The sequence below is a fragment of the Mus caroli genome, unplaced genomic scaffold (genome assembly GCF_978045245.1).
Source record: "Mus caroli unplaced genomic scaffold, Mus_caroli_1 scaffold_2, whole genome shotgun sequence".
In the NCBI taxonomy this organism is placed as follows: domain Eukaryota; kingdom Metazoa; phylum Chordata; class Mammalia; order Rodentia; family Muridae; genus Mus; species Mus caroli.
The window spans coordinates 128,308,191-128,326,703 of NW_028227257.1; the positions used below are offsets into that span (position 1 = coordinate 128,308,191).

Genomic DNA, 18,513 nt, shown 5'->3' on the forward strand with positions numbered 1-18,513 from the left:
CACACACACACAGGCAAGCAGGGCAGCTGAGCCCGGTGTCAACTTTGAGGCTACCCACTGCTCGTCACTAGAGGCAAGCCTAACTGTGCCATGCAAAGACGGCTAGCATCCGTGCACATGGTGAGCTTATGCCCTCCTAGAGGCAGAGCTACTCCTGAAGGAATAGGAAGGAGAGTTTGCCTGGGGTCCTGGTGAAAACTCTAGGTTCATTCCTCAGCATCCTGGAGAAGAAGCGCGGGGAGGCACTAGCAGCTGTGTCTGATTATCATGGCTGTCTGCCCTCTGAGACCCACTGTAGCTGCCTGGATATCATGGGGACTCTCCTCGGTCACTGTGTCCTTTGCTTCCGCCGCTCTCACTTTTGACTTCTCTCTCTGTGTCTCTCTCCCTCTCTCTGTTGTGTTTGCCTCGTTCTTTTTTCCCCACCTCTGCAAAGGTAACAGACATGATGCAGAAAGCCCTCTTTGATTTCCTGAAGCACAGGTTTGATGGGAGGTGAGACATACAGACGTTTTTGTCTTTCGATTTTTCCTTAACTGAACAAGTGTGATAAACTGACTTGTGGATCTGTTTCCAACCGTTACAGAAGTCTAGTAGTTAAGCTGAACTCGGTGTTCCAGGAGAGTACACACTGGAACAGCCACAAAAATATGGCATATTGCCTGAGGTCCCCAAGGTCAGAAGGGCCTGGAAAAGGAAATTAATCCATTTGTTGGGTATAATGCATATTTGTATTTATTTTCTCCCTTACTAGTGAGTTCATAACAATCTGGTTTTCATGAAGAAATTGGTTAAAATGTTTGTTTCTGATGAATATAATGGCTCACTGGTCATGTTGTGTAGTGTCTGGAAACTATGCATATGTGTAAAGGCATGTATTCACGTGCGTGTGATTCAAAGGACTAATATATATGTGTGTGTGTGTACACATGCACACACACACACACATACGCATGTATATTGCTTTGTAAGAATGACATGCTGGAAACAACCTCTTAAGGAGGGAGCAATCATCACTAGGATATAGGCTTCAGAGTCACTATTGAAGGCAACTACACTTATTTGCATGCTATTTTTTAGAAATAACCTTGCTATGCTTTTAGTTCTGTTTTGTACATATCCCACAACAAGCCATTATCAATACAGCTGCGCTCTCAAATAATTCCCTCCTTCAGTTCTGTGGAAAGCGTCTAGAGCTCTTAGGTTTCCTAGAGAAGTGAGGGAGATCTGTTTTGACTTAACAATGAGAGCATGCTTGTCCTCAATGTGAAACGTGGCCTGTGCAGAAACAGCCCCCTGAAGAAACTGAGCATTTGTCAGAAGTGAATTTATATAGCGCACATTGAGAAACCTGAAGAATGTGTCCAGTTCATCACTTTAAACCAAAGAGTTCTTTTTACAAATCTTTAAATACTTTGAAATAGATTTTAGAGTTTAATTAATGCAGCATTGAAAGAAAAGGTAAACATAATCATGCTTTAAGCACAAATTGTGTATCTATGAAACTTAAGTACAAACATATAGAAGTCCATACAAATATGTATATGTGTTTATAATTTGTCAAAGAAAAGCCTTCTGTGTAGTCATGGGAACATAGTCACTGGCTTCTAAGACTAGCTACAATATAAGGAAGCTGAGGGGCTGGGCAGGCCAGTAGTTAGAGTGCTTGTGTGCAAACAGAGAACCTGAGTTCAGATACCCGGCATTCACATAAGAACCAGCATGGCTCTCACATGCCTGCATCCTCACTGCTGTGTGGGAAGAGATGAGAGCCATATGTGGGCTTGTGGTGCTGGGCTATGAAAGACTCTCTTTCAAATTAATAAGGTGGGAAGGAGCAGATCGGGATTCCCAGTGTCTTCTATTGTGGACACTCACATACAACACACATACCACATATACACACATATGCACACATGTACACACAATATATACATACAACACACATGCCACATATACACTTACACACATGCACACACATATACACATGCACAACACACACGCATACAACATATACACATGCAACACATACACATTCACACATACAACACATCCACACTTACACAATGCACACACAGCAATCAGTACATACATCTACACATACATATACAACACACACAGCTGCAATTTTACTTCTAGTAATTGAGAGTTGCATTGACGAAATGGGAATGTTTGCCTCCCGTTAGGTGGATTTCTAAGTATCTGATTGAATTTAGGCCAGATCACCTTACTAATAGTCCCCCAGATGTAGAATGGTTTGAACATACTGGAAGCTTAATTTTACTCACTAAATGATCAGAGACAGGGCTTCCTGTTGGGGAAGACGGGTAAGTGGTGAGGGGAAACTCTGTTAAAACATTTGCTTCACCTACCATTTGGGGCCCTTGGTCTTTAGCTTGAGTTCTCCAGCCTGCTAAAGGAAAGGGCCCTTTAGCGCCTATAAATAGCGCACATAAAAGCTCATTTCATTGGCTAGAACTTTGTTGTGCTGTGTTCTTAGCTGCAAAGGAGAATGGGAAGTACAATTTAGCTATAGACCTGAAGAGAAAACAGAGCTTGTCTTTGCCATAATCCACTGGGCACAAAGGGTTGGTTAAAAAAGGAAGGCATGACCCATAAGTGCCTCAATGGATGGCATGCAGCTAACATGAGAGCCCAGGTCTGCTCTTCTTGGTTGCATGTGCACAGTCCTTTCAGCTCTGTGGTGGACTCATTGGTTTTAACCTGGGGTACCATCACTGTTCTGAGCAGTGCCCCCCCCCCACACCTCTAATTCTATCACAGCCTTTGATGGGAACAAAGTCCGTCCTGTAACTCAGCCTACACTTGTTAGGTTGCTTTGGTTCCATATGACATCCCTAAAAACGATGTTGTTAAAGGTTGAAAATAGCATTGGTGAGAACAGGAAACTACTTCAGAATAATTGGTTAAATCAAAAGCTGAGTGATTAGTGAAGATGGATACCGTCTTTCATCCCAAGGCCATGGAAGAGGTTGTTCATTTAGTTGCAGCACAGGCTTGTCTTGAGTCAGGCAGAATTTACCTGCCTCAGTCGCTGTATCTACACTATTAGAGCTCCTTTCAGTTTAAAGAGAGAATTAAAATTTCAATGCCAAGTTTTCATGGGATCTGGTGATACAGAGAGTCTGGGGATGGTGAGATATGGAAGCAGCTAAAGCAGTAACTGGAGACAGAGGCCGGACTGGAAGAGTCTGGTGCATAGGCATGGCTAGAGAAAAATGAGTAATAAAGATGTGAGGTAGGGAGAATGAACTTGCTTTCAGGTAACGAGAAGACAGTACCGAAGAAAATCCCTGTGAGCCCACTGCAGTGTGGCTGGATGGTTGAATAAGAAGAAGTTGGCTGGGAGCTCCTCAGATGCTAGCACGTCTTCTGTGTGGGGAATGCTGTGTTTTGAGCTGTGACAATCTGCTGTGTTGTGTTTTTACCAATTAATAAACGGAGGGAAAACAGCGCATAGTCTTGAGCTGAAATCAGCCAAGAGAGCCATCCCACTGAAGACGTTGACACAGTGGAAGTATACACAGGGTCCAGTGGGAGCCGGTTCAGGGCTCCTTTGGCTGTGACGGTAGCGTGGTAGACAGCACGGTCAGAGGGTGCCCTGTAGGGTGCCCTGTAGTTTTCAGGAAGAGCACATTAGAGGTCCATGGGTTTGGAGGTTTCCCTGTTCAACACTGCATTTCAGATCCCAATTCGAAGTCAACGCAGTGGAGCAGGCCCATCTGTTTGACTGAAACAAGCAAAAGCTTGGATGATTTTCCTTCCCACTCTTTAGGAATATGAGTCACTGTAGGCCTGGGTCTTACTCAGTCTGAGTCTAACTGCAAGACATGTAAGGAAAAATGAAAACTGAGGGATCAAGCAGCCCCTGAGCGCCTATTGGATATGTGAGTGTTCACATGCAAGAGTGAACTGGGAGTGGACCCGGTGGCACTCAGCTTTCGGGGGACACAGTAGGCACAGAGTGTCTCTATTTCACACCACAAACACTACCCATGGCTTCATCTTTTCCAGTGAGGTTTGTGTAGCTGCTCAGCCCGGCACTGACAGCATGAACGAGCAGCTCCCGGCTGCAGTTTGCTGACTTACGCTATGTGTTTCAAATCCCCAACAGTTGTCATCTAGGCTTAAAATTTTTAATTTAATTTTAAGTAATTAATAATTGATAAAATTAATATTTGTCAATTTAATTAATTGAATTATTAATCGATTTTTATTAGCACAAATTCAGTGTGCAAGCACTGGATTTCATAAAGACAGCCTTGAGCTTTTTGACAATTACGTAGTATCATGTTGTGTCCTGAAATCATACATGAATCCTATGAGGCCCACAAGGTCCTAAAAAAAAAGGGAACTCTGCCCAAGGAATATGCAAACTAAAATGAATGAACAGACAGAACAAGACAACCCAAAATGCTCAATCGAAGACAATTTGAAAGAGAATTTAAGCATACAACGTAGAGAGGTGCTAAAACTTAGTACAGAGTTTATTAATGGAACCGTCAATTGATGACGTCACGAAGCAGCCACACCATGTAAGTCAAAACTGTTTGCCATTGCAGTTCAACAACTGGAAAAAGAAACGTCTGTCTCATAACCAAAACCCCTTCCACTCAGCTTCGACCACAATTTTCCCTCCTAGTGCCTGCTTCAAACACTAGAAATAACTAAACACTTGTGTGCCAACTTGAATTACATCATGTCTCACTGCATTCCCCAAAGTTTTCTCTATATATGGGTTTCACCAACTCTGGGACAGGAGAGTTCATGGTGGTAGACTGTAAACTTTGGAAGATAAGACATGAGGAAATTGTTCCCCTTGAGTCCTTGGCTCTCCAACTGTTTCCCTTATATACAATTACACACACACACACACACATCATTACAGTCAAGGCAGCTTCTATTTATATACTTATTTATTTATTTTTGTTGAGACAGGGTCTCATGTATCCTTGAATAGTCTGGAACTCGCTATGTAGACCAGGTTGGTGTGGAACTCTCAGGGAACCACCTGCCTCTGTCTCCCAAGTGCTGGGATTAGTATGCCATCACATCCACTCTTCTAAGGCAACTTAAAGAAGGAAATGTATTTGGGGCTTACAGCTCCAGAGGGATAGGAGCCCATCACAATCATGGAGAGGAAGCACTGTAACAGGCAGACTTGGTGACTGGAGCTGGGAGCTGAGAGCTGAGGGCTCACCTCTTGATCATAAGCAAGAAACAGAAAGAGCAAACTGGGAATGCCTTGTGGCTTTTGAAACCTCAAAGCTTCCAGTGATGGACTTCCTCCAGGAAGGCCATGCCTTCTAAGCCTTCCCAAGCAGTGACACCAACTAGGGACCAAGTAGTCAAATATCTGAGAATGTGGGGGACATCTTAAACCGACATACATGCTAAGAACAATCATTTAAGAAACTGGTTTTATTCAGTGCCTTCTTTTCCCACAGCAATAACCCTCTAGATACTAATTACAAATCTGACACCTTTTTATTGATTAGGGGATGAGGCTCAAACATGCTGTAATTTGTCCTTGAGCATGAAAATCGAAAGAAAGATAGAGGGGACCCTGGGGTCTCCCTTGCCACCCTGTTCAACCAGCTTTGGAATATTTTCCATGTGAGCACTAGGAATTTTAAAATATGTATTATTCTAAATGACCTTCTTACTAATTAGCTGGCATAGAGAAGGGTCTTCCAGCTGTCACATTAGCAATGTGGGAATACTAATTAGATTTGAATGGATATGTCATAACTGAAAGAATTATCTTCCTGTAGAAAATCTGCAGAGGGGCAGATGAAGTAGGTTTGCAGATAAAGGCACCTGCCACCAAGCCTGGAATCCTTCTGTAGAGGTCTGCACCAGGCAGGGTGCAGACTTGCTGGATTTAGAGAATGGTTTTGCTGGGTTTCAGGGACGTTAGCTGCCACACCCTATCTTCAGGAGTACCGAACTCCTGCTGTCCCATAACTGTGGATACTGTCTCAATGAGACTGCTAAGGGAAGTGTTTGAAGGTTTTAAGATGCACAGAGTGCTAGAGGACCAGGGGGAGGGTAAAGGAAGAGGGCTAGGAAGTATACCACTAGTTTAAAGACATTATAAACTAAGGGACACTTGATGGTGGCTTAGTCAGGGTTTCTATTCCTGCACAAACATCATGACCAAGATGCAAGTTGGGGGGGAAAGGGTTTATTCGGCTTACACTTCCACACTGCTGTTCATCACCAAAGGAAGTCAGGACTGGAACTCAAGCAGGTCAGGAAGCAGGAGCTGATGTAGAGGCCATGGAGGGATGTTCTTTACTGCTTTGCTTCCCCTGGCTTGCTCAGCCTGCCCTCTTATAGAACCAAGATTACCAGCCCAGGGATGGCACCACCCACAATGGGCCCTCCACCCTTGATCACTAATAGAGAAAATGCCCCACAGCTGGATCTCATGGAGGCATTTCCTCAAGAGAGGCTCCTTCCTCTGTGATAACTCCAGCCTATGTCAAGTTGACACACAAAACCAGCCAGTACAATGGCAAATGTAAAAACTTTGCTGAGGTGACTTTTATTTTAAAAGAAAGAAATTGTGGCCTGGTATCTGGCTGTGATATTAGTAAGCCTTTCAACAGGAGAAATCCTTCTTTTTCTTTCCTTTTTGGGGGGACGGGGGCTGGTTCGAGACAGGGTTTCTCTGTATAGCCCTGGCTGTCTTGGAACTCACTTTGTAGACCAGGCTGGCCTGGAACTCAGAAATCCGCCTGCCTCTGCCTCCCAAGTGCTGGGATTAAAGGAGTGTGCCACCATGCCTGGCTTCCTTCTTTGTCTTACTGACAGACATAGGGGTGGAGTCTGCCCCTTCCTAGTCTCTACTTCATGTGTGTGTGTTTTTAATAACGGAGAGTATGGATTATTAGTGGAGTCTTTTTCACTAGAAAATAAAATGAGAAAAAGAGCATTCTGCCACCCACATTGTTTCCTCCATGTTTACCTTTCAAAGCAACTATTTGCACATACATTACGGTCAGTAGTACTTGGAAAGCTTTGTAAAAGTGCTTTATAACCCAGGGAAAGCATAAGAATACACATTTGCTCATGATTTCTTCAAAATTTAAAACCCAGGAGTTACGATTTGGCTTATATAGAACTAGAAAATTTGGGCACCACAGAAATTATTATTCTGGAAAAAATTGAATTCTGCCTTAATCCATCCCCACTTCTCTACAGCCATATGTGTGGTTGTTCTGGAATATGACAATATGCTTCTATTCAGATGCCCTATTCTTTATCAAACAAAAAAACTAGAGCCTCAAATTAAGCCTGAGTCCCAGACTAGAGGAGATCACATCTTAGAACCACATGAGCAGGCATGGCAGCCAGAACCTGTAGTCCCAGTATTCAGGAGGCTACTGCAGAGGGGTTTCGGCAAGTGAGAGGTTAGCCTGGGCTACAGAATGAGACTCTGGGAAGGAAGGGAGGGAGAAAGAGGGAGAGAGGGGAGGAGGAAAGAAGAAGGAAGGAAGGAAGGCAGGAAGGAAGGAAGGACAGAGGGAGGGAGGGAGGGAGGGAGGGAGGGAGGGAGGGAGGGAGGGAGGGAGGGAGAAAAAAAGGTGTAGTAGAAACTCAGATAGATATGGGGCTCACTTGGTTCAAATCTCACAGCAGGGGAGAGTTATAAACCAGCTCCAGATGGCTTGGTCATCTTAGAGAGCTGTTACTGGAAAACAAAACTGAACCAAAAGAGAACTGGTGACCAAGCTCCTTCCTACAGTGAAGGCCTCTAGATCCTCATTGCCTGGAATGGAGCAGATTCTCTCTGTTCTCAGTTTCCTTCTTAGGAGAAGGTGGAAGTTGCTCACCAGTGTTTTCTGATGTCATGCAGCTCAGTTGAACTTCTCTTTTTTGCCTTTCCTTTTTTTAAATTTTTTTCTCTTTAACAAAACAATAAAATCATGAGTGAGCTCGACATAGAAGAGAGAAATTTAGAAGTATAAGCTCTGCCCATGTTGATGCTCAGAGTGGTCCCAGGAAATCGCCTCACAGCTTTTGTTGCTACATGGGATAATTTGATGCTACCTTAAATAATTATTCAAGGCATAAAGGTTCAAGAAGTTAGAACACAGTGGTGTTCCAAGCCCCTGCAGCTTATAGATGCAGCCACCCAGGCCAGCACCACTTGGCTTCAGTATCCCACTACAACTTCTGCACATTCTGTTGCTGTAAAACTTGGGCACAGTGGTGGATAGTTATGGCTCCTGGACAAAGGAGGCTGAGGCAGGAGGATTAGGAACTCAAAGTTATCCAGATACATATTGTGAGACTCTGCCTCAAAAAAATGTTTGTTCGTTCCCGAGCCTTTATGAAAAGGACCATTTTTGGTCCTCCCTAAGGCTTCTAGTCACCAGAGCCTCCAGACTTAGAATGGCCAAAAACAGGAGGAATGGGAGGACGTGTAATTAAATTCATGCTTCCTTCTCTGCCCTAACCCTCAAAGAAGTTCAGCCCTGGAGAAGAATAAGTCTGCTAAGAGGATCAAAGGAAGCGATCCCCCCCCCCCTTTATGAACTCCCCCATTGTGCAGATGAGTGTAGGGAAGGTCTGTGGATCTCTCTGATTGTCCTAGGTGGACCAGCTTTGAATTCTACAGATAATAGTTGGAAGCTGAGCGGTCTCCGTTAAAAATTATTTTAAAACAATAAAATCTACATTCCATCATTTGATAATGTATAGTCTAGCTGTTCCCCTCTCTCCATACAAAGTCTCTGCTTTAGTCTTCCATGGCAGCAAGGTGTGTGTGTGTCCTAACTTATCATAACTCCAGTCTCGTGCTCACATTGACTTCAGCGACTGGGGTCATGAGTGCCGACCAGATGTGCACAAGTGCACGCCAGATGTGCTCAGATCCTATACTGAGGCTTCTGTGCCTGCAGAAAGGAAACCATATTTCTCACATCCTACCCACAAAGCTCCTCTTGGGTCTGTGGAGAAACACTTTATATATTAGAGATTAACTACTGAGCCAAGAAACACAACTTAGTTACCAACTGGTTGGGTTTGTTTTGTTTTGTTTTTTTTCTGTGATCAAATGAAGCTTTCCCTTTTCAGTCAACGGTGTTAGGGCAGAGCAGTTGTGTATCCTGAAGGGCTTGTTCAAGAGCAAATCAACTGTGAGTTTTGAGGAAACTGTATAGCTATTTCCTAGAAAGAGCATGCCTAATTCATGTTTTGATTCCCTCCTGGTGTGCTGTGTGCTTTAAAGGCAACTTGGCCAGGCAGGCCATAATGGAGGGAGCCCATTTTCACTGGAGTGGTTTTCAGCTACAGAGCCAAAGCCTGCCGCCATTCATTATTTCTGTTTTAATATGAGCCAGAATCTGTTTAAAATCCTTGTGGCTGACGTTTACTGTTTGGTGGTTCTGTGGTAGTATGTGAAGTGTCTGCTAAGTACTGAAGATATGAGTCACTCAGAAAGCCACATGACACTTTTACTGGCTTGTTCTGTTCTGTGTTCCTCTTCCTAGGATATCAATAACAAGAGTGACAGCTGACATTTCTCTTGCTAAGAGATCTGTCCTCAACAATCCTAGCAAGAGAGCAATAATTGAACGTTCCAACACCAGATCCAGCTTAGGTAAGATGTTTTCATATGGGCATTCAGTGTATGGGTGGGGAATATCTTGTCCTACTTGGGCACTGACCTACCTGGAGAAGTACTGAATATCTGTGGAGAAAGCCAGCCATTGAACAGGACAGGGGCAGAGTCCTTGCAGCAGCCAGAATCCTTCTCTCCCTCCCTCTCTCCCTCCCTCCTGTCTCCCTTTTACCCTTCTTCCTCATCCTCTTTCTGTCTCCATCTCTGTCTCTCTCCCCCCTCCCTCCTCCTTCTTCCCCCTCTCTGTCTCTGTCTGTCTCTCTGTCTCTGTCTGTCTCTCCCTCCCTTCCTCTTCCTCCTCTTCTCTTCCTGTCTGTCTCTCCCTCCCTCCCTTCCTCCCTCCCTCCCTCCCTCCCACCCTCCCTCCCTCACTCTTCTCCCTCCCCCTCTCACTTCTAGACACTTAGTATGGTGGGAGCAGACCTCCTCAGGCTCCTCTACCCAGTTGCTGTTGCACCATGGGGAACCACCTATTTCCTTCCCCTAAACATCACAATAAGGCTTTTGTTGTAGGTGACACATGGCTGACATGGAAGGAAACAAGATGTTTAGAAAGGGAAGGTAATGATATTCTTATGTGGCCAACTGGTAGACCCAGAAGAGTCACACCTTTCAGTAGAAATGGTGGCTACCATGATGGACATGCAGAGAACTTAAACTTGTCTTTTCTGGGTACTTGTTGGAAAGCATCTTTACAAATCTTCCCATGAGGGAGAATATAAAGTTTTCAATGAGTTGTTATATGCATAGAAGTGAGCCACTTTGGGAAGTGTTTCCCTGAGCCCATGGAAAAAATAATAACAGTTTTGGGAGCTGAGAGAGGGAGATGAACATCTGTAAATCCAGCACCTGGGAGTAGAGTCAAGAGGGCCAGGAGTTCAAGGCCAGCATAAACTACAGAAGACCTTGTCTCAAAAGCAAGCAAGCAGACAAACACAAGGAACATCACCAGTTCCAAAAATGCTGAAACACTCCAGTCTAGTGGTAAAGAGTGTTTATGAAGGGTCTCCAGCACCAGATTCTATGACTGTCCCAGCTTCGTTTACCAGCAACAAATTTACAAAGAAGGTTCTCTTAGTACCACTCTGAGAACCTGTCTGATTGTTGACTTTCTTGAAGAAGATGAAATAGGTAAATAAAAGGGCCTTTGCCTCCCTTATGCCTATAATTTGCTTATTATACTGTGTATACAGATTTTCCAAGTACTGGGCTTATCACCCACTATGTGATACGGCCTTCTCCTTATCTACCCAAGTTCTACCACTGCTTACAGCACAGGACCATTGCTCAAGGGAAAGCCTTGCAGCAGTGAATATGAACCTACAGTCCAGTTCATTGCTGGTGCATAGGAAATAAAACCCTGGTGTTTCTGAGCTATTTGGATCGAGACTTAGAGCGCCTTGTGGATTCTGGTCCTGGGGCAGTGCCATTTGTATTACTGCCTTTTCGTTTCTTCAGAAAAAAATATCAAATGTGATTTTACATTATTTTATAATGATTTGTGAGGCTTGGAACTAAAACAATGTCAGCTCGTTCTGCTGTAGTTCTGCCTAGAACTGCTTCTTTAAAACTGTGGCAAATCAATTAAAGCACAAATCGAGGACCTATCCCAACATCCCTCTGCTGAAACGGACTGCAGGAAAAATTGGCTTTATTTTCCAAATGGATTCTTGAGAAAAATTTCTTTTTAAATTGTTTCTGATGTGCTAGGGGGAAAACTGGATATATGTTCATTATTACTAACAAATGTAGACTATTATCTCATGAGAACTTGGCAGAGATTTTCTTAAATAGCTGCCCTGAAAGCTGGTTACTGGAGAATCAGGATGGAGCCTTTCAGGTCATTAGTATTGGATAATGTGAAAGTAATATGTGTTTTGTCTACTTAAATTCATATTTTAAAAGAAGATTATCTCTTTATTTGTGTGTGTATGCCACATGTATGTGGGTGGGTGAGAAGGCCAGAGAGCTCGATCCTCTGGTCCCCTGGAGCAGGATTACAGGTGGTTGTAATATGGATGCTGAAAACTGAGTTTAGTCTTTTGGAGGAAGAGCGAGTGCCCCAACTGCTGAGCCATCCCTCTAGCCCCCATAGCCATACTTTTTAAACATAGATCGTGCATTAAATGTCAGTGATTCTTTGAGAAATAAGAAGCTTTTGCTTCTATGCAAAGTCTTCCCCTTAGTAGAATCTAATTCAGATTTGGCGCATGACCCACTACATCGAGCGACTCATAAACTGTATGAAGGACTGACCGTATCAGTTTTTGAGGCTGCAGTCTAGGCTGAAACTCTCTGCGTTTCCCAGGATAACTTTGAAGTCATGACCCTTCTGCCTTAGTTTCCCAAGTTTTGCAATACCAGCAATTCACTACCAAGTTCAACTTTTATATTTCAGAAAAACATATACTTTGCTCATGTATTTTCCTTCAAACAAACAAACAAACAAACAAGAAGAAGAAGCAGAAGAGGGGCTTGTAAACCACAGTAGCACTAATATATCGCATCACAGTACTTGGGAAGTAAGGACAGAAAGACCACAATTGGTTTGACCTACATGGCAAGGCTCTGTCTCAAAACAAAGTACTTGGATTGCTTCAGACATTTGAAAGGAACTAGCATTTTTATTCGACTAAGTTAGAAGATGCAGATTTGGTTACCTGATGATTGCAATCAGCCAGATAGGTTTGAATCAAGATACAGTACAACATTTGAATATAGTCAGCTCTGTGTGTGTGTGTGTGTGTGTTATACTTATAGTAACTATACCTTAGTAACTATACCACTGGCTCTAAAGCTTGGTAATCTTCCGATTGTCTGAGGAAGCTCACAACCATTAGCCAGGATACAAAAATGGGCATTACAGTCCCTTTCCATCCCGCAAATGTGTTTCCTAAATGTGGGTCTTGTTAAAAGCAACCCCCAAATGGAATCACTGTAGCTATATAAATAATGCTCTGCTAAGCCGCGTGTATAAAGCACACCAAAGAGAGCTGGCTCAAGTTCTTCTACCACTGTTTTATTCTAAGCACAATTTTATCTTTAGAAAAGATTTTTTAAAAGAACAGAGACACTGTGTGGCATACACCTTTAATCTCAGCACTCAGGAGCTAGAGGCAGGCAGACCTCTGTGAGTTAGACACCAGCCTAGTTGACATAGCATGTTCTAGGCCAGCCAGACCTACATAATAAGACTATGTCTGAAAAAGAAAAAAAGATTTTTGTTAGACAGGTCTATGAAAGTCCAAAACAGTTTGTTCTACTGTATAGACAGATACATCTGAAAGCTTATACTATTTCTTTTTTAGCATAAGTAATAATTACTGAGACTAACCACTACCTGCCATTTTATTTGTTTCCCCTTTCAGCGGAAGTACAAAGTGAAATTGAAAGAATTTTTGAGTTGGCAAGATCTTTGCAATTGGTTGTTCTTGATGCAGACACCATCAACCACCCAGCACAGCTGATAAAGACATCCTTAGCACCCATCATCGTCCACGTGAAAGTCTCGTCCCCAAAGGTAATCACCACATCCCTGTCTACACTCTAGAAGCTTTCCTCTTGAGGAATGACTCGGCCCTTTGAGTTTTGGGGGCAGAAGATGTCTCCAGAGTCTGTTAGTGAGCACATTTTAAAATAGTACTCAAGTTCTAGGGATCTGAGTGTAGCCGAGAATAATACTACATCTCTTTGAGAAGTTCCTGCCTGCTGTCAGCTTGATAAAATACAAACAGAGCTTAAGGAAGATTATGAACTAACCAGTACCCCGGAGCTCTTGACTCTAGCTGTATATGTATCACTGGAAAGAGAGGCCCATTGGACACGCAAACTTTATATGCCCCAGTACAGGGGAATGCCAGGGCCAAAAGAGTGGGAATGGGTAGGTAGGGAAGTGGGGGAGGGGTATGGGGGACTTTTGGGATAGCATTGAAAATGTAATTGAGGAAAATACGTAATAAAAAATATTAAAAATTTTTTAAAAAGTAGACTCTACATTTTCATAGGCTGCATATTCCCTCTTGGCCAATGTCTTCTTTGATACCAATTCCTAAATCACCTATATTCTCTGCCCAGTTGGGAGAGGGGGTATATAATCCAGAGAGAGGTCTTAAGTAAGGTGAAAGATCGCCATGTAACCATCTCCTACACCAATCCTACAGGCCTTCTCATGTGTGTGTAGCTGGGTTCCTTAAGGAACATATTTCTGCCTTGGTTAAGCACAACTGGCCATGATGCTACCAAATGACTGGAATAGAGGAAGAAGGCCCCAATCCCACTCTTGATTTTGATGTCCTTTTATTTCTTACATTTACTTAGTTGGTATTTTTGTTTGTTTGTTTTTAAAGTCTGTGTGTGAACTTGTGCTGTCACAGCTTATGTGTGGAGGCCAGAGGACAACTCAAGGAAGTAAATTCCCTCCTTTCACTATGTGGGCTCTGAGGATTGAACTCAGGTCATCAGGTTTGGTAGCATTCACTGTTACCCACTGAGCCTTCTCACTGTCCCTGCTTTTGCTTTTGAACAGTGATGGTGTTCTAAAAATAAATATGAAATAGAAACTTAGCTCCTTTCCAAGGCCTCCTTGAATGAGTGTGGTTTGCCTAAATGCCCCCTATCCAAACAGCAGTCTCCTTTTGTGGTCAAAGAAAAGCCTAGAGAGGCTGTGACTTGTCGCCCTCCCCAAGTTCTCAGCCTCTTGGAGGGCACAGCTCTTCTACAATAAGAGTGGGACTCCCAAACTATGATCAGGTAATTCTGGAGAGTGGGTAGAACAGACCAGCATTCCCTTGACCACTGGAAGTATCCTTGTCCCTAGTCCAAGCATCCTCTGCAGTGAGGCTGTCACCCACACCCCCACTGCACCGCTGTTGTGGTGTCTGGAAGTCCAGGATCAGGCACTTGCATGGACTCATGCACTAAGGTATCACAGAACTTCACGAAGGAACAAGTTGAAGTGGGGAAAAGCCTGCTTTAACATAAGCAAAAACTGAAAGGGAGAGTGTATGGCCAAATGCAGCTACAGCTATGCTCAAAGCTGTAGATATGTCTGTCTTTTATCCAGCAATGTTTCAACACAAGTGTTTTACCTAGGTTTTCAATCCTGAAATAGTTTGATTAATTTAAAATTAAATCAACTATTTCATTAATTATTGAAAAATATGACATGCATGACCCTGATACCTGGCATGAAGATAATGAACACAAGTATTACTGAACAAAATAATATCAAAATATTGACTCAACATAAGGAGGAACAGACCAGCTCTTTCTCTTTGACAGGAAGCTTTGAAATCTGCAAGAGACGTAAAAGTCTAGGTGGGAAGCAAGGCTGTCATCAGGAGCCCACAGGGAGCTAGGGCAGGATAGCTATGTTCAGTCCACTCTAGGCCCATAGCACAGAGATTCTACATGGGTGATTTCTCACACTGGAGATCCTTTTTACTAATCCTCAGGGTTACATAAACTGGAGAAAAAAATCTGAGCCCAGTGTTTGTGGTTTCCTTTCAACTCGTTGACAATCTCTTGGGTTCCTGTCATCTTGTCAGGTTTTACAGCGGCTGATTAAGTCCAGAGGAAAGTCCCAAAGCAAACACTTGAATGTTCAACTGGTGGCGGCCGATAAACTGGCCCAGTGCCCGCCTGTAAGTAAAATCTCTTTTTCTCTTAATCATTGATGACCGTAGGGAGGTTTTTCTTTCAATATTACATCATGGCTTTTATTCTACAGAGGTGGTGGTGGTAGTGGTGGTGGTGGTGGTGGTGGTGGTGGTGGAGGTGGAGATGGTGGTGGTGGTGGAGGTGGAGGTGGTGGAGATGGTGGTGGTGGTGGTGGTGAGTGGTTTCTTGGAGTGAGCTGCTGATGTTACATTGGGTGGACTCAGACTTCCAGAACAGGATAGTGTCTGCCTTGTCCTGAGAGCTGAACTCCAAGTCTGAAACCCACTCTCTTTCCTTCTTCCCTGATTACCTTGCAAGCACCCAGGCACCATATCCAGTCACACATGTATACACTTGTAAGAAAAGAGCCAGCTCACCCTTTTCTTCAGCTTCCCTGCTAGAAGATACTGGCGGGCACAAAAGAGTGTAAGGTTTAAGGTTAAAGCCGAATTCCAACTAGAGGTCTCTGTTGCTAACAGATAAAGGGATAAGTGTTGAGGGGTGAAAGCCTACATGCTGCCTAGTGTCATTGCTAGAAAGCATCTGCAGGATTAGAAGGCACACATTGCTGGACTGGGCTGGGCTGGGCTGGGCTGGGCTGGGCTGGGCTGGGCTGGGCTGGGCTGGGCTGGCAAAGGTAACTGTTGTCATAGGCATTCAGAGCATGGTAATCAGCCATATCTGTGCCTGCTCAATTGACTGATGGTTTCTGTGCCTAGTTTTCTCTAAAAGAAATAACCATTGTCTTGGTTGATTCACTAGATTTTAAAAAATATTTATATAAGGGTCATGTATGTTCTGTGAAAGTATAGAATTCAATTTATGTACTTGGAGAGATGACACAGCAAGGCTGTTCAAAGCACAGACAAGTTATATAAACCTAAGCAAGATACCTACTGTACAGGATTGGAATTCAAGAGGCACCTGCGTGCATGTGAGAGAAAGTTCTTAGAACAGTGCCTGGCACACAATACATGCTGTCCAGGAGCCTTGTCCAGGAGGAAACATGCCATTTCCCAGGTATGCTCCATGCTGTGCCACGCCTGATCTGTTAGACTCTGTGAGGATGTTCCTCTCAGGTTCAAGGTTGGACCACACTTCCCCATCATAGTGGGCTCATAATAAATGTGTGGTGAAGGAGTGAAGAACGAATGAAAGGGTGTACAGACAAGAAAAGCAAGAACAACAATACATCCTTTCATTAGATGTTTAACACGGGCCGGGCAGCTCACTGGATGCTTTCCACTCTTTGTCATCCTCACTCTGAACAAAGTCCCACTTATCATCAAAGTAACTTAAGCCAGAGTTGATTGATGAGTCTGTTGAGATCACAAAGCAGATTAAGATTAGAAGTGGGTCTGGCTTCCAACCAGTTTCTTCTTCTCCACCACCACCTACCTTCCTCACACAATACAGTTATCAGGTTACCCACCCTGCAGATAAACCCAGGGATCTATGTTTAGTGCCACACAGCCTATACTAAAGATGTCACTTACAGAGTGGAATGTTTGGTTAAAACGCTGAGAAACTATACAAGAATGCGTCACCTAAGCCCTGGCCCTATCATGTTTCACAGTTGTAGAAAAATAATCTTTACTGAAGATTATTTCTTCAGTATTATTTTAGCAAAATAATCTTTATAGGTACTAAAAGTCAGGAACTGTGCTATTCATTCTGCTATTTAGGACAATCTTAGAATCGTAGTTATAGTGAGTTTGACATTCTAGGAAGCAGTCACTAAAAAACAGAAATGGAGTTACAAGAGATTTATTGGAGAAAATATCTTTTCTTCTTATGTCAGTTTATTAACACTCAGTTAAAGTGTCTATAGAGAAAATAATGTATGACTTGCTACAATCCAGGTTTTTGAGGTGCTGAGGGCATTACTGAAGTTTTTAGAGTGAAATCCTTGCCTTCAGTCGCCCTAAACAAGCAAGGTCCCACCACCTATCTTCACTGTGCCAACTAAGCAGAGGGAAATCAATGTGACCACTCTGGGGAGAAGAACAAAGCGATCCAGCAGTTCTCCATGAAGTCCTCCTTCAGGATGCTGGCATGAAGCTTTGGCTTTAATAAGGGACAAGAATTTCTGGTCCTGGTGTGGTCCAGCTCATCATTAACACATCACATCTCCCTCTGCCCTACAAGCTGTCATCTGTGGGAAACCTCTTCTTCCTCAGACGCCATGGCTTCAGCCTTCCTATGCACCACCAAAGGGTTCCTGAGTAAATTCTAATCCCTTGGAGTTTGTTGCTTCAGTAGTCTGATAGCCCAAGAGAAGTGCACAAGTAGAATGTCTTCCCTCAGGCCAGGGTAGTTACAAGTCCTTTACCATGGTGCATCTGCACAATGGGCCGCCTCTGAGATAGAGGGGACCAAAATTAGATGCATTCACATACGCACATGTAAGCCACATAGTGGGTTTGTCTCCAGGTCTGTAATCTCCACTTGTCAGGGTATTGGAAGGACTTCCCTCCTCTACCATTCTGTTAGCAAGACAGACACATTCTTGTTCTGAATAATTGGTCAGAAAGCCTAGCATTTTCAACAGTCAGAGTACTTAAGGTAACCACATACCTAACATTTTCTAAGTGTGTGATAGTGTGTGCATAGCATTCGTCCTTCTGGGAAAGAGTCATGCGTTCTATTTTGGCCCACGTGAAGAAATGTTCAGATCACAAAAGCTAGAAGCAATTTAAAAATGTGTCTGCATTTATCCCTTTACTTCAAGACATCATCATCACTGTCTCCCAGAGCCTGGCGATCACTGGGACATTTTAGTTCCTTTGAAACGGTCTGCAGCTTGCTTACTTGGCTTCTATGTCCCCAGTCTGCTGAGTCAGCAGACTCCAGGAGCAGGGTCTCACACTGCAGTGATATCACAGGCTCTGAAAAGGGACCTCACAAAAAGCCACTAATGGAAAAAAATTAACTTTCTGTAGCTAGAAGGATGAGTCTGGGTCCAGGGACTATCAGGTACAGACTATTGCATGATCTCAGATGATATGGGGAAAGGAACACTTTTATTTTTTTCTTAAAAAGATGTTTAAGGAAATGCTAATGTAAACACTGGCCATCAGGTTTCTCTGTTTAGAAGTCCAGAGACTTCTAAACGTGCTCTCTGTACCTCCAGCAGGATAGAGGATATCTTGTGCATCTCAGTAATGTGTTTGCAGGTCTTTTTCCACAGAAAAGCCTGT

The 18,513-nt window shown here is 43.5% G+C and overlaps 1 protein-coding gene across 5 annotated transcripts in view; it reads left to right on the forward strand.

Moving 5' to 3' along the window:
- Cacnb4 (calcium voltage-gated channel auxiliary subunit beta 4) overlaps positions 1–18,513 on the forward strand; it is a 242,311-nt gene that overhangs the window by 211,524 nt on the left and 12,274 nt on the right. For all 5 annotated transcript variants that reach the window (XM_021180332.3, XM_021180341.3, XM_021180355.3 and 2 more), the window contains 4 exons: positions 437–495; positions 9,525–9,634; positions 13,024–13,175; positions 15,202–15,297. In XM_021180332.3, coding sequence (XP_021035991.1) covers positions 437–495; positions 9,525–9,634; positions 13,024–13,175; positions 15,202–15,297 — 417 coding nt within the window. The remainder of the gene's footprint in view (positions 1–436; positions 496–9,524; positions 9,635–13,023; positions 13,176–15,201; positions 15,298–18,513) is intronic.